We start from the raw sequence: 16,538 nt of genomic DNA on the forward strand, positions 1-16,538 counted from the left end.
GTTCCGAAAATCCTCATTTGTGTGAAGAGAAACCACTGCATTCGCCTGAAGTTACTGCATGGGCTGCGGTATGCGCCATGTGTGCTGACAAATGGTTCCAAAATTGTAACGTAACGTTCAGTAGTAATCGTTTCTCGCACGAAGAAGGGGGCCGATAATGCCTCTGGCGCATACCGCAGCCCATGCATTAACTTTAGGCGAATGCAGTGGTTTCTCTTCACACAAATGAGGATTTTCGGAACCCCAAAATCTCCAGTTTTTAATTTTAAAAAATTAAAAGTTTGCTAATAAACGTACCGTTTACCACATAATTCTAGTGATCTTTGTTGTAGAGATATTTAATTTTGAAATAAGGGCTTATTCGCTGATCACCCTGTATATGCATATTCTGTAAAAAGGAAGGGAAGCAAAACTGCTCAGCACTGTGGACTGAGGCTTTGTTTGCTCGTTTCCCGTCACAGTAGAACATTTGAATCTCCCACCTCAACATGCCAACTTCATCCTCTTAGTTGCCCCACAAGTCTTCTCCTCACTTCTTTTGAAATCCCAAGCTGCGGTCTCCAGCCCTTATGTGACACTGAGCGCACGTGCAATCTTTCTCCCTGGTCAATGGGTTCAGCTATCCATTTTTAGTCAAATGGCTTGTACGTTACATCGACTTGATAGCTGTATTCGTATGGAGAACGACCGCGAGTGATTTGATACTTGCGAGCGCGGAGGCCCACTACTATTAATCTTTGCTAGTTTTTCCGACACAACCCTGTCTCTTTTGAGGTAACGGAAGTTGCTCATCAGTCCGGACTGTGAGCGGTTCTATCTATCGTTGTGCTGCCCAACTTAGCCACCATTTAGCTGCGGCATTTTCGATCCAGTGACCATTCACCAGCGTTCTCCCCTCTCCGCCAACGGTAAACATAATGGTGACTCTCTCTCTCACAACAGTTGCGCAAATATGATCGGGTAAAGTCTGGAAATCGAACTGATCATTATGTTGGCATATAATCAACATCCTAGACTCGGCTTGAGCACACTTTGAGGACCTCCGACTTACACGATGGATTGAAAACAATCAAGATCAAACGTATATTTTTACAACAACATTTAATAGGAAACAAAAAAAACATGGAATACACACATGGACAACATCAGAACAATTAATAATAGGAATAATGTAATAAATTAACGATTTTCTCTTTTTAAGGGCGGGGGGGGGGAAATATTTTTTTGTAAATTTTTCAACATCTCAACTTTTTGAACATCTATAATATCTTGAACATTATTTTACATCTTCTCAACACTTTTAGTTGCTTTTAAAGCAATAGACATTTTGATTCCAAATACACATAAACAATGGTTGCAATTTGCATTTTTTTTGTTACACTTTATAATACGGATTGAACACCTCTGGAAAATATCGGTTTAAAAACGACTGTCTTTGACGAATTTTCCCACACTAAATAATATAGATAAGAATCTATCGTTTTTTGGATCAAAATGCTTGTCCATTTGAACTTTGTATCGCGTGTTTCCCCATGTCTGTGGTTCACATGTGTTGCGTAATATTGGTGCTCGAAGAAGCTCCGTCTTGTATTGTTTGGTCTTTTTTTTTTTTTTTTTTTTGAAATGATTTATCACAGGTGTTTTTTTCAGCCCCAAAGCTGGCATTTCTTCGTGGGGTTCATCGGGCTTCCGAGTGGACAGTTGAAGGCCTTCGAGAACTGGGGCGAGTTCTGGAGAGGAACGTTCGCCCTGAAATACAATACAAAGAGAATCAATTTCGGTTTAAATTATACAGGACTAGCTATAATACCCGGCGCTGCCCGGGTTTTCTTTAATGAGGCTTTTTTGGATCACGTGATATCTCCCTCTCTTTTTCTTGAGGGACATACAAACCATGTCCAAGTTAACCAATATGGCGACCTGCGCGATTCATGAAATAAACAAATCTAGATTTACACAGAAACGTAGAAATGAATATATATTTTTCTTTTTTTAAGGGGCGCTAGGTATTTCGATTCTCCCCCCCCCCCCTGAACTTCAAGTTATCCATGTGTCTGTTCCAGCTTCCAAAAATCCTTAGTTAAAGCTGTGGAATTTTTTCGATGCACTTTTCACGGGCTCATAACTAATTTTAAAATATCCTATCCCACATGAATTTATGCAAATAAATATCAAAAGAGACAATATGGAGACATTAATTTTCATAGTTGAGAAATCAATGATATTGCTCGAATATCCAACTCAAAAGTATAGGTTTGGCTAATTACTTCATATTTAATCTCCTGGGCTTCGTATATCTCTAAGCGAACTGAATATTTCAAAAATCGAGAATTCAATACAATTTTTAAAATTATTGATGGGGCGGAAAATCCCACTAATTTCCGCATTTCTACAGTAAAATCGACAATTTTGGCACTGATTTCTATGAGGATCACCCTTTTCCTGACTCTCAAAGCGATGCTGATGATGATTATGACGTCTATTCAAAAAGCCTCATTACTGAGAGTATATTGAAAATGTGGCAAACCATTATAAAGGCATAAACTATTATACATATACTAACAGGATTAAAGAAGTGACAAACCGTTGTAAAGGCATATACACGTCTGAAACTCATCGCTAGGGAACCACGGTAACCAAAGTAAACGTTCGGAAAGTGATTGTTGAGGCTCAAAAACCATTGTTGCCGGACAGTTTTTTGCCCATTTGGGGCATTTGCCCTGGTCTGACGAAATTTTAAAGTAGCCTATCGTTCAAGTCGGGTCCCATTTGGTATGTATGCAAAATTTGGCGACGATCGATCTAAAATTGTAGATTTGTATAGAGAACATACACACACACAGACACACAGAAAATCAATTTTATATATATAGAAGATTAATTAATGAAACTCCATCTAGGGTTAATAGACTTTGGTATTTTGAATGTCTCTGTACCGTATTTTCACTGAACCAGCGGAAATGTCCGTATTTTGAGCAGAGACGCATTTGTGATTTTTCCACCTGTGGGCTAAATCACAATTTCGTCACTCTTCTCCTAATCTAATCTAATTTTCTTGACTACTTTTCTTAGAATTCGCCGCAATGTGCTTTAACCCGTTTGGGCACTCCTCCCTTCCTGCGATTACACCTGCATCTCTAAGTCACTCTTTTGGTCACTCCCATGCTCACAACTTCTGTAAGTCACTCATTTGCTTGCACATGCTCTAGTTCAGTGGTTCTCAACCTGGGGCCACATGGCCCCCTTGCGGTCCTGGGATATTCTAGGGGGGCCGCGGGAGGAAATCAGAAGAAAGGTGATCCACGGCAGGTGGCGAAGGGAGTCATAGAGAGCTGGGAAGAGAAAAGCTTTAAAAGTGAAACATGGTTGGAAAATGTTACTGCTTTCAGAATTCATCAGATCCGCCCATAGAACCAGGGGCATCTTAACCCTTGGGTCTATGTGGGCATGACCAGGGTCTTCATGTCTATAATGGAGGGAGAGGGACTGCACTATATGGGATCTGGTACTATATGATTTTCATATGTAAGAACAGCTTACACGTGAAAATCATAGTACCAGCTTAGTATGGAGGGCCGCCAGAGCAACGGTTGATGTGTCGGAAGAGTCAATTTATTGTGCATGTTCGTTGGATCGTCCCGTATTTTACACAGACCCATTTTTACCATATAATTTGACTCATGGGAGATATGATATTCCATCATTTGAATCCGTGCCTAGCCAGGATTCTAGAGATTGGCCTGATTTATTAAAATTTCATTCATAATAAAAAAATAGAAAGTATCTCACTCTTGGATGAGGGTAGGGGGGACCACGAGAAAAAAATGTGGTCTGTCGGGGGCCACGAGCTCAAAAAGGTTAAGAAACGCTGCTCTAGTTCACTCTATAGGCCGCACTTTCGATCACTTTCACGTTTACACATTCTGTTTTTTTTTTAAGTCATTCGCATATGCTTTCACTCTCTAGGTCACCGTTGGTCATTTACGTGCTTGCGCACGATCTAGCTCACTCACTGACCTGGTCCCTCGCTCTGTAGGTCACATTTTTGATCACTCAGTGACCTAGTCCCTTCCTTTCTCGGCAGAAGCGGATTTATTTGGGGGTTATACACAAACTTTTCCGTCCTTCTCCCGTTCTACAAATTTTCTTGGCCACACATTCCGTCAAATTTGCTGTCGCCCTATAAATCCGCCACTGATTTTTAGAACTCGATAGACTGAATTGATTAGCAATTAGTATCACATAACTAACTGTACTATCAAGGCTGATCATATACGTCAAGTCTCTAGTTCCGCCGGCTTTAAAAAAAATGCACGAAAGTATAATGTTACTTGATCCCATGGCATGGGTCGCTCAATCAAGAATTAAAATGGTTGAAAACTTCCACGGAATAAATCACGCTTTTCCAACTGGGATTCCGTGACAGCTTTGTTTGGGGGTTCCTCATGATCAAAAACGCCACGGAACTCTTAAAAATCCCGAAACCCGGAGGGCATTCAAAGAAGGAAACGTTCTTGTTACTGGTACTCAAAAAGCCGTTCTTTGTTTTGAATTTCAACGAGATAGGAGTCGTTTAAAAAAACAAAAGCTCTTGTCGAGGGCCCTTAAAATTATGCGGCCCTGGTTAACTGCTCGAATTTCTGCGTGGGAAAAATGACGCATTTGTGCAAGCGGCACCTACTATTCATCATAGCGCCTGATCCCATTATCGTGGAATGTCCCCTATTCACCCGAGATTCGTTAAGACGGCCCAGGGGGTAGTTTATTGAATAATCAGGCAATATATACGCCTTTTTCAATTCAGAAACAAACAAAATGGGTGGAACAAAAAAATGTATATGTTACTGCCAAAGCCTGAAGTTCTCGAACTGGCCTGCCCAGTTGTCCCAATGTCCGAAATTCGGGCTTTTGCCGGGCATCGGTCAATCCTTACATGTCGAACCGTATATATATATATATGGATCATTAAGATACCGATATTCAGATTCTTTTGATCGTTGGGGTTGTCATAGCTAACCGATAATCATATTAATTCCGGTTAGCTATAGCTGATTATAAATTACGAAAAAATTATCACAAAAAAAAAAAATATATATATATATGTACGCGAATGTGTGGCAATGATCCTGAATCATAGGGATCACATAGGAATCGGCACATAGGGGTAGACGAAAGCCCGAATTTCACGCACTGGCCGGGTCAATTCTCGAACTGGCCAACTTCGGGCTTCGCAGTCCGGACTTCTGCACGTTAAAAGAGGTTCTGCTTTGGTTGGAAAAACATTGTTGTTCATTTTTGGTGTAGTGACGCCTTCTGTCGTAAACGTATATAAGGAATATGACCTAAGATGCGGGCTCATGCCCAAATTTAGGAAGTATTTACACACATTCAGTCATTCTCAGACCCTAAACGTAAATATTTTGTAAACTTATGAAAAAATTTTGGGTCTTTCATCCTTTCATTTCAGGCACGGCGGGCCAAATTGAAACTGCCTGCTGTCAGCTACTGTAATTTAATGGCATGTAAATAGAAGGAGCCAATGGGGCCCCCCGAGTTAATCAGGGACTAAAATACTTATATTTATTCTGAAATTATTTATTTTATTAATTATCAATTTTGATTACTTCTGAAATAAAATTTTCACGAACTCTGAAAAAGATTTTGATTAATTACTGATTATATTATTTCTGAGATTAAATTCGACCTCAAATCAATTCAAAAGATTTTATAATTATTTATTTCAGTAATTCTGAAATTATTTCTTTCAATAACTATGCAATAATTATCTTATTGATTGTGAATTAATTTCTATCAGAAAATACGAAATTATTTCTCTCTTTGGTTTTTTTTTCCCACTAATTCTGAAATTATTTGATTCATTAATTCTAGAATTAATCGTTTTTCATTGTGTTCAATCATTTTCTGAAAATGTTCAAAAAGTCTCCGAGTTCCATGCGTTGAAGACCTCCCGCAATATAGTATTGCATTACGTGAGGAAAAACCATTGAATTTGAAATCTTAGAAATGCTTTTGCTGCTATCTATCAAATCAAACTGTTACAATTCTCCGATTGAAATCAATGACTGGTATTTGACTAATACACTTAAAGAAAAATCAGCGTAACATAGAAAAAATTAGTTGATATTTTATAAACAATAACATAGATTGAGTTATCAATTTTTACTCAAAATTTTAACAGCTGTTAAAAGTGTTTATTGTAAAATAGTATATATATATATTCTATACGTTTATATAATGGGTACATTTGTAGGTCACACCTCATTAGGTGTGAAGCTGGATACGCCCTCTTCCCATCCATTTTATAACGTATAAACTCGCCAATATTCTTCTTGTTTTAAATAATGAATAAATAATCATTTTGTCTATACAGAGTCGGATCCCGTAATAAAGAATAGCGAGAATCTCGATATAATGAAAACTTTTCCAATCCATTACATAGCAACAATGTATTGTGCGATTCCGGTATAACGAACTCGAAAACAAGTTTTCGAAAAACAAAAGAGTCAATCTCCATCTACTCTTTCAAAGTTTTGAAAAAATCGTACGAAATTGCAAATTCAAACAGTAGTTATAGGATCTCCTAAGCAAAAAGATCTAACTTTCGAACTTGTGTGGGTGGCGATGGGCCACCCTTTCGGCCCACAAAAAGCCAGTGTTAGGTAGAACTGGACTATTCTATACGAATCGATATATTCGTTACCTGTATCTGCCAGGACTGTGGTCATCCTTGACGTATCTCTCGTAGCCTTCTTTGCTCACGACCTCGCACCAGATCTAGACAGAAAATATAAATAAATAAAAAGCTTCAGCCTCCATGGCATGATATCGGGATCTTATTCATAATCGAATTTCAATGGCAAGTAGTGATCACTAAATTTCCGATCTGGAAGGTCATTGGCCAGTGTTTGCGGTCATACCTATCAATTTCACAAACACTAATTAATATGCAGATGTTCTTTACGATTCGAACAGATTCTGATTTTTTCCCTAATGGTTCATCAAGTTTTGAAGTGCTACTTTACGTTCACCGTGCCATTAGAAATACAATAATTATGTTAAAATACATTACAGTTGCAAGGAATTGCTTGGAATTATATTGTACAAGAGAGGCTCTGTCCCCCCCCCCTTTCCGCCTATGATACCAACCCTCCCCCTTTCTCTTCACAACATATCTTACTTATTTCGTCCCACTTCATCAGAGTGCTATGAAAAGTGACAAGTCAAAGCGCAGCTTACTGACGAACTTACGCAATAATAAAAGGGGGAAAAAGCAAACGTGATTCATAAAGTACCCCCCAGCAAACTTCTCAATGGGGATCCCCAGACCGGAGCCCCGTTGGACCACGAAAAAGTTTCACTTGTATTAATTTTACCAACAAATAAATCCCAGGGCCCCGAATTCGCAGATTTTTATAGGCCCCCCAGACTGGATATATCTTGGGCTTCAGCTATTGCAAATTTTTCAATGTTAAAGCAGCAGGAAAACAATGAGATCCGTCAAAATGCCATTGGAAATGAAACCTTTTAACTTCCACATGAAGGTATATGTGCAATGCCGCGCCCTGGGGACGTGGCATTGCACCTTTGGATCCTTTGACGGATTTCTGGTGGGGATGGGGGGGGGGAAGCCGCCAGTTAGACCAGCCTAGGGACCTGCTGCAGGATGTTTGGGGGGGGGGGGCACGTCTCCCGGTACATACACATAATTTGGTCCTGATGAAACGGTTTCCGATACAATCAAGAGTTAAATGAAGAATTCACCCAAAATCGTTACCGATTTCCGTTGCATAGAAACGGGCCCTTTTCAAGTTTGTGATTTGATATTATAGAATAGTTTCCCCTCATAGTTTCCCCAAAAATTTTGTTCTACCGCTTCCTTCTTCAGAGAAATTTTTTTTCTCATTCCCCCCCCCAACTCAAGCAAATCCGTAGGATCCTATGCTATACCCGCAGCTTCTACCCCCCCCCCCCCGAACCCATTCCATCGCCCACCACGGGAGCGATATTGTCCACTTTGTTCGGCGATGTTGTCCACCATTACCTGAAACGTCGCGAATCACCGATTAGAAATAACTGTCCCAGCCAATATTTTCGAAGCAGTTTTTATCTTCAATAACATAACTCATGGCACCTCCACCTCGCACTGACCCCATGCTTGTGGCACACAATTTAGCAATCGCCAAAGAAAAATTAGACAGTGAAATATGCAGGGTGTAACTAAACTGATGGTCAGAAACTGTATAAAGGGTGATAGAATTCGCCAAAACAAACAACTTTCACCACACAATGTGGGGTCGGTGAGCCACGAGAGGGCACCTTTGCGTGGTAAAAAAAATCCACACGCACACACACACACATTCACGGAGAATCTTTGCTGACGGAATCTCGAACGTGTAGCACGCGGATTTACTGTGGCCCTTCACATGAATTTTGTGCATATTGAATATGCCAACCTCACATGTGAACGTAGCCTCGTCCGTAAACAGGACAGATGCTGCAAACTGCGGCTGCAGTATGCCCCGCTGCAAGAACCAGAGTGCAAATGCTACACGTTCTGGGAAATCCGTATCATTTAAGGTCTGGACCGGTTGGAGATGGTGGAGGGTGTAACCATTCTCTTCACGCAATATCGTCATATGGTCGACGTCTTGGTCACGATCTATTCGTTTAGGCTAGTCGTCCACTGCAATAAGGATTGCCTCTATCAGATTTACCGTTCTCGCGCTTCTTGCTCGATCTGTGTCATGTGCTTGGGCGAGGAACGATCCCGTATCCACGAGTTCCCTGTGCAAGCTTTGAAATGATCTCCGATCAGGTACCGCCCTGTTCAAAAATCGCTCCCGGTTAAGTCTTACCGCCACCACCAAACCAGAAAACATGGCTCCCACTCTATCCCAAAGAGGGATATAAGCGGTTAACGAAGCCACGCTGGAGAACAAGAAGAAGAAAAAAAAAGTAACCGCTTCTACGGCGTTGCCGTTTGCAGGCCAGTAAAGGAGGTGCATATCGGCCTCTATACACTCGAATATTGTTGCATTTCTGCCAACGAATAGCAGCTAAATGGCGGATTCTGCGAAAGGCGACGTTTCATTCACTCAAGGAAACGTGCTCACTCACAGTTCTCCGCTTGCTTGCCGACCCCCACATTGTGAAGTGAAAGCAGTTTTTTTGACGAGTTTTCTATCACCCTTGACTATTAGTTTAGTTACACCCTGCATAAGTACCAAAATGGTGTTTTATACAGGGGTATTGATGTAAAAATGATGATCCTCGTCGAAGATACTTGCGCTTGAAATGCGTCTCATTATTATGGGACGCCCTGTAGGGAACTAAATAGGAATTTATAATCTAAATTTCGTTCTGTAATAAAATTCTCTAATAAGCTCACCATACTCTACAGAATTTGCGTAGATTTAAAGATCCCGTAAAAGAGATCTCCCCTCGAATTTCCTTACTCAATTAACCCTTTGCGGTAGATGCCGCCATAGTGGCAGCCTGACGGCATGTCATTCATGATCGCCTGGCGGAGCGGCACGGCGAACGAGGCTAGCAGTGATGGTAACTCGTGGGAAAAATTGGTCAAAAGGCAGCACATTTTTCGGGAGAAATAACTCCGAAAAGCTAAATTTGCTCCGACTAGCTGGTATTCCCATCAGAGAAATTTGCAGATCGCAAAGGGTTAATAATATTATCTTTAATTACAGAGGTTTCCCATTACAAATACCTTCGTCGGAACCTCCACACGGATTATATATATATCAAAAATACCTTCAAAATTTTTTTTCCCCTCCGTCGTAACCTCAACTACTCCACCCGCCACCTCCGACATCTAGGCTTCCAAACTTATATCTTGCCTGTCCTCTCCTATGCCTGCGAAATTTGAGATCCCCATACACAAAGCAGTATAGACAAAGCTGGAATCTATCCAAAATAAATCTACCCGCTTTATTTTAAACTGCTGGTCTTCCTCTGTTTCCACCACACAGCTCAAACACCAACTAAATATCCTCCCATTTATTGTATGGGTTATTGTATGTATTTATTACAACTCACATTTGCCGCTGTGGTGGTCGAGTGGTTATAAGTGACGGACTCGCGATGCGAGGATCCGGGTTCGAACCCCACAGTGGTGGTCGGCTGAAGTTGGTTTTCTGTGGTTCCCAACTTCAAGGCGCAAATGCGAGCCGATCTCCCCGTTAAAAAGTCTCGCCACAGAGAGCAACAGCCCTACAACGAAAAATCATTCAATCATAACACTTCACTCATAGTTTGAGAAACTGGTGGCAGATGGCAGCACTACACATAACAAGCATTACAGAGAAACAAAAAAAACTTCACGTCAGGTTTCACTACACGTACACGCACATTCCCGCATGTACCGATTCGTTGGGGGTTCCACGGGGGGTTGTGGGCGGGGTGCATGTGTAGTGTAGCAGTAGTAGGTAGGGCTCGTAGGTAGGGTGAAAAAAGGGCTCGGGGATCCATGATGTTCTTAAGTCAGCCACCTCGTTGGGCAATTTGCCTGTTGTGGTGTTGTATTTGTATCACTTTGTATTTGTATCACCCATGCTGAGTTGGCCTCTGGCTACGTCATGAAACGTCATAAAACGTCACGATGGGCGATTCTATTTATCTTCTTTCGGTGAAAAGGTCGCAGGGGAAAGGAGTAGGTTGGTATTTTCCGCTGGCGTATTTTGAGCTATTTTAGCGATTCCCCCCCCCCCGTTTTCCCTTCTTGGAAAATGAACCCTCCCTTCGTGCGTCAAGGTCAGAGGCCAACTCAGTATGGGCATGCAGTACCTCCCGTAGATATGACGCTCGTTTATCATTACTTCTCAAAATTATCCACGGCTATTTTGACTCTATAAACCACATTCTAATCAAATCTTCGAATTTTTCCAATGGACTCAATCACTCCCAACAATTGAAAACATTTTTTTTGCATCCACAGATTGCTTCAAATTCATCCCCCCCCCCCTACCGGTAGAATTACTGATTGGAACCTTCCATCAAATTCTGTTGACTATTTCAATCTCTGATTTTGTATGCAGCCTCAATCGCCCTTTGTCAAATCCCATCACCCTCTTGTATAGGCCTCGGCCGAACAATGTTGTATAAATAAATAAGTAAATAAATTTAGATTTTGATACGTTACCTGAGCGTATTGCAAGAAAAATATTTGCTCATTGGTGTAACTTATTCCGGGTAGCATCTGTTCTTCGCCGTTCTTCTCCACGTACTGGATGTACGCCTGTTGATAATAAAAATATACAGTCGTACAAAGCAACATATATAGTATCATAATATGTACACACATCTGATGTACACTCATTGCATATCCAAACTAAAAAATACTTTGGCAATAACGTTTAATAATTTAACGTTCCAAACTAAAAATAGTTTGGAACGTTATCAGAACACCATACGACGTATATCATCATTTGTACTCAGATTGGGTATGAAAAAATTGAAAGCACCCGAGTTGGAGCAACACGACACATAATAGTGAAAATAGCAACAACAGTGGCGTCTTAACGGATGTGCAAACAGGGTCCGGATCTTGAGCTTAACAGCAACTCCAATATATCGACTTTCACAGTACGAACCGCAAATTACAGACGAACCGTTGGTCCCAGAGACATACTTCCAATTAGGGAAAAAGTATCTAAATAAAACGTGGACCACAGATTTGTCATTCATATTGCAAGGAGTTGTATAGTTACAAACCAATTCGCTTACAAGCGATTTGCAACAAATTCGGATCATCTCTATTTTTTTGATGAATCGGCGATAAATATGGTAACCTTGTCCTATCCAAAAGCAGAACCACTAGCGTTTGGACGCAACATTACGTCGTTGATCGTGAAGTGATTAAAATAAAAATAAGACAACATGAATGACGTATCCTAGGTCTAAACATGTTATTTGGTAAATTTTTCTATAGGAAGTAGGCCTATGCATCTAGGATAAACGCTTCACCATTCAAATGCGGCAACGTGGGGGGGGGGGATTAAGTAAATTTAATTATAATCACCCTGTGTAGTTAAAGCTAAAGTAGTTTTTACTCATTCGAATACAGCCAAATTTTCAGGATATCTCAATGAAACCATGGGAGAGAGATTTATGAAATTGAAGAAATAGTTCGATGTTCGGCCACCAGGTGAATTACGTGGAGCTATTTATTTCGTTTTACATGTTTTTCCATCCATGGTGCATTAGCTACTAACTAACTATACACTAAGTTTCAATGGAATACCTACATCAGAACGGGTGCTTCATAGGTCTGAGCAGTGTCACTATTCAGACCTATGTAGCGCCTGTTCTGGTGGACGTGTTCCATTGGAACTGGGTATATACGCTATATGAAGGATGGAAAAAAAAAAGGAAAATTCAATTTAAAAAAGCGACACTTATTCACCTGGTGGTCGAAAATGGGAATTTTTTTTATTGCATAAATTTCATTAAGATATCCTGAAAATTCGGACTGTATTCGGATGAGCAAAATCTACCCAGAGTACGGGAACTTTAACCCTTTTTACATGAATTTTGCTGTCTCCCTCCAATTTCACTAATTTACCCATCATTCCACCCTGGGCTGCAATAGGGTTGTGATTATAGTTGTAGGTGGTACTTACTACTTAAGAGAAGTAGCCTACTTTCTTTCAAGTCGAGCCCACAACTCAGGTCTATCGCCATCCATGGGCAATTTAATTACCTAGCGAGTTGTGCCGGACGTGTAAGTGTGTGTGTACCTAATAGTCGGAATGCGTATCTAGTGATGTGTCTGATCTTTTTCAGCGCTGCCACCTATATTTCAGAAGTGAAGTGTAAGGATCTAATTACGTTTGTAGGTCTGTTGCTCTCCGTGGGTGAGACTTTTTAAAGGGGAGATCGGATTCCCGCCTCTAAGTTGGGAACCACAGAAAACCCATTTTCTGACCGAGTACCGAAAACCGAGAAGAGAAGTACTACTGCTTTTCTGCACCGTAGTATTCTTGAATCATTAATTATTGAGAGATAATTTAGATTAAAAATTAACTTAATAAAAAATTTACTCGTAACGAATGGCAGATTTAAACAAATATTATTACTTTTTTTCTAATTTTTTAACATGGTAATTCCATTTAAGCAGTTGGTACAACTTGCAACATGAATGACGTATCTGAGTCCTAGACGTTCGATATTTTTTCAGATTGGAAGTATGCCTCTGGGACAGGCCATTTTCAACCCGTCGCTCGCGAGCACTATGGTGCCTTCCCCCCCCCCCCGAAGTACCCAGAGCGCTCGATGCTCGTGTCCGATTCCGTGCTCGCGAGCACTTAATCATAGTTCCAATTAAACACATCCTGCACAAATCGCATTAATGCATTGCAATCAGGACGATTCGTGTGCCGAAGGGGGGAGGGGGGTGCGCTCAGGTATTACATCAGCAGATTTTTATCCAATTTTTGACTCCCCCCGTCAGCAAAATCTCGTCAGTTCTGCCCCCCCCCCACCTCCTAACGTGAATTGGGATCAGATACGTACGCGAGGGGGGAGGGGGCGAGCCTTTCACTCTGGCGATCAAAAATTTATTTTATACAAAATTTATTTTTTTGATGCAAAAACTATTTTAAAAAAAGTTAAAATTTACAAAGGGAATGTCTTTATGTGTTATTATAATCAATTTCTGTCAATTTCAATGCTATTTGAAGGGAAAGGACTCAAAATTTCTCTTTAAGAAATTCATGGCAACCCGTCCTATAATTGCGCCCTCCAAGGGCCATGGGTTAGCTACCCATGGCCCTTGGAGTTAACTGATGTGACCCGCAACCTCAAACTTAATATTATACAAAGGAACTGTATAAGCGGCACATTTACAGAATGCTTAAGTGACCCGTGGCACAATTCCAGAGCATTCAAGTTGCCCGTGGCACATTTTCAGATCATTCAAGTGGGGCCTTGGCACATTCGCACATCATTTAAGTGACCCGCGGAACAGCTCCAGAGCAGTTTTAGAGCATTTAAGCGTCCCCCTCCCCCCAACGCAGTTCTACATCACTCAAGTTAAAGCGCGGCACATTCCCGCATGTTTACGAATCACTTGAGTGACGCGCGACATTTCTAGAACATTTAAGCGGCCCGGACACATTTCGAGATCACTAAAGCTGCTCTATGGAGGACTTATCAGTGGGGAGAGTGTTAGTTCAAGTGCCCACAAATTAGGGAAAGGTTTCGCTCTGGTTTTTGGCACACAGAGTAAAGAGATGCCATTAAGAATATTTCATAATTCCATAAACAGTTATTGATGACGTAAGCATCGTTCAATCCCCCGCCCCCATCGATGCTGACGTAACACTTGAATGACCCCCTAAGGGTGCTCTTTTTTTGACGATGGCTACAGAGCCTCTTAGATCCGTGGTCCTCAACCTTGGCAAGTCCACGGCCCAGTTTCATTCATTTTTGCGAGTGGAAGGCCCAGTCACACACAAGACCAACGGCAAATGAACGACGAAAAATGAAACGGCTGATCATTCGCGGCCCGGCGGTTGAGAAACATTGTCCTAGATTAGACAAGTAGGACCAAGGAGGGTTTGGTACAGGCAGTGCTCGCGACTGGAAAAGAGGTTGAAGACCTGTGCTTTAGGATCAACGGCTCGCCAGTAAAATGCAGTGCGTGTTGTTCGATATGCAGCACCCTGTATATGAGTTATCATTAATGATGAAATTTCTTTTGTCAATTCATTCTGAATTAAGGAGTTTTTCTCACAATTAGTTAGGTTATATCAGTAATATCGGAATTTACATGAGGGAAAAATAAATTCATTCAATGTAAATTCAGAATTTAATGAAAGATGCGATTTCAAAATAAATTTTCATTCAGAATTAATTCACACATGAAATTTCAGAAATATAATAAGAATTCAGAATTAATTGAGGAAAATAATTTCATTATTAATGAAAGTTCGTATTCAATGAGATAAATAATTTCAGAATCAACAGAAGAGAATAATTTCATAATGACCTGAAAAAAAATTAATTTTAGAATAAATGAAAAATTCGAAATGAATGAAAATGATTTCAGAATCTATACATGGAATTTGAAGTTAATGATAATTTCAGAATTTGAAGTTAATGATAATTTCAGAATTTGAAGTTAATGATAATTTCAGAATTTGAAGTTAATGATAATTTCAGAATTTGAAGTTGATGATAATTTCAGAATATTAAGTTAATGATAATTTCAGAATTTGAAGTTAATGATAATTTCAGAATTTGAAGTTGATAATAATTTCAGAATTTGAAGGTCATGATAATTTCAGAATTTGAAGGTCATGATAATTTCAGAATTTGAAGGTCATGATAATTTCAGAATTTGAAGGTCATGATAATTTCAGAATTTGAAGTTGATGATAATTTCAGAATTTGAAGTTGATGATAATTTCAGAATTTGAAGTTGATGATAATTTCAGAATTTGAAGTTGATGATAATTTCAGAATTTGAAGTTGATGATAATTTCAGAATTTGAAGTTGATGATAATTTCAGAATTTGAAGTTGATGATAATTTCAGAATTTGAAGTTGATGATAATTTCAGAATTTGAAGTTGATGATAATTTCAGAATTTGAAGGTAATAAAATAATTTCAGAATTTGAAGGTAATAAAATAATTTCAGAATTTGAAGTTAATAAAATAATTTCAGAATGAATTGGAAATTTGGAATTTTAAAAATTATTATTCTAAAATTATTTCCTCCTAAAATTATTATTTCCTGCACTTCTTGAATTGATACCTTCAATTGATTCTTAAATTATTTTCTTCATTAATTGCAAATTTTCATTAATTCTGATATTATTTTCTTCATTTGAAATTCCGAAATTATTCCAGAGATTTTGAGACATGCCCCTCCTACCTCTATCGAAGATCTTCAATGTTTGATATCATTGATTTTTAGTGATTATTATTTATAGGGGGAAAAAATTGGAAAGGGTCCATTTCCAGGCTTCCAGGATAGAGCTTTGTTAGCCTCTCCGTTGAGGGGTCATGTTACATGCATACCGATATTGTAGAGGCCTGAAAAATATTATTTGCTCTTGAGCTGCAAAAAGTGTAGTTCCCGATTTCTCACAACGCTTAATCTATAGGTAAGAAAACAACATTGAAATTGATTATCTTACTGCGTGAGCTTGTTGAAGTCCAGCGTTGTCACATATATTGTCATCGACCGTTTGGTTGCCATTTATCTACAATGAAAAAAAAAACATCGACTGTTAAAAATCCATGACAATATGCAGGGCATTAGTCTTAAAAACATCATGGGCCCCCGGGCTAAGTGATTTTTCTGAAGCCCTACTTGGAAAATTCTTGAAAAATTCAACTATTTCTCTTTTTTATGAGTCCCCTCTTCTCTTAAGGCCCCTGGCCGTTCCCGGGTTGACCCATACGTTAAGACGGCACAGACAACATGCCCTACAGAACGGTCACCAAACCTACAATGAATATATCAATTGACTAGGACATAGTGTACATTGATTCA

General features: G+C 39.8%; 1 protein-coding gene across 2 annotated transcripts in view; it reads right to left on the minus strand.

The window, feature by feature from the left end:
* Window positions 1-1,140: 1,140 nt before the first annotated feature.
* LOC149080928 (endothelin-converting enzyme 2-like) overlaps window positions 1,141-16,538 on the minus strand; it is a 312,513-nt gene continuing 297,115 nt past the window's right edge. Inside the window, exons 18-21 of one of the 2 annotated variants that reach the window (XM_089237622.1) lie at window positions 16,180-16,245; window positions 11,177-11,272; window positions 6,722-6,795; window positions 1,141-1,749 (exon numbers count right to left, since the gene is read on the minus strand). In XM_089237622.1, the coding sequence (XP_089093748.1) occupies window positions 1,647-1,749; window positions 6,722-6,795; window positions 11,177-11,272; window positions 16,180-16,245 (339 nt within the window). In that variant the 3' untranslated portion in view covers window positions 1,141-1,646. Of the gene's footprint in view, window positions 1,750-6,721; window positions 6,796-11,176; window positions 11,273-16,179; window positions 16,246-16,538 lie in introns of those variants that run through there. The other variant, XR_016193399.1, reaches the window with a different exon arrangement.

This window comes from Pholcus phalangioides, unplaced genomic scaffold, assembly GCF_987345545.1.
Source record: "Pholcus phalangioides strain wild (caught in Gottingen) unplaced genomic scaffold, Ppha-v1.0 ptg000010l_1, whole genome shotgun sequence".
Lineage (NCBI taxonomy): Eukaryota > Metazoa > Arthropoda > Arachnida > Araneae > Pholcidae > Pholcus > Pholcus phalangioides.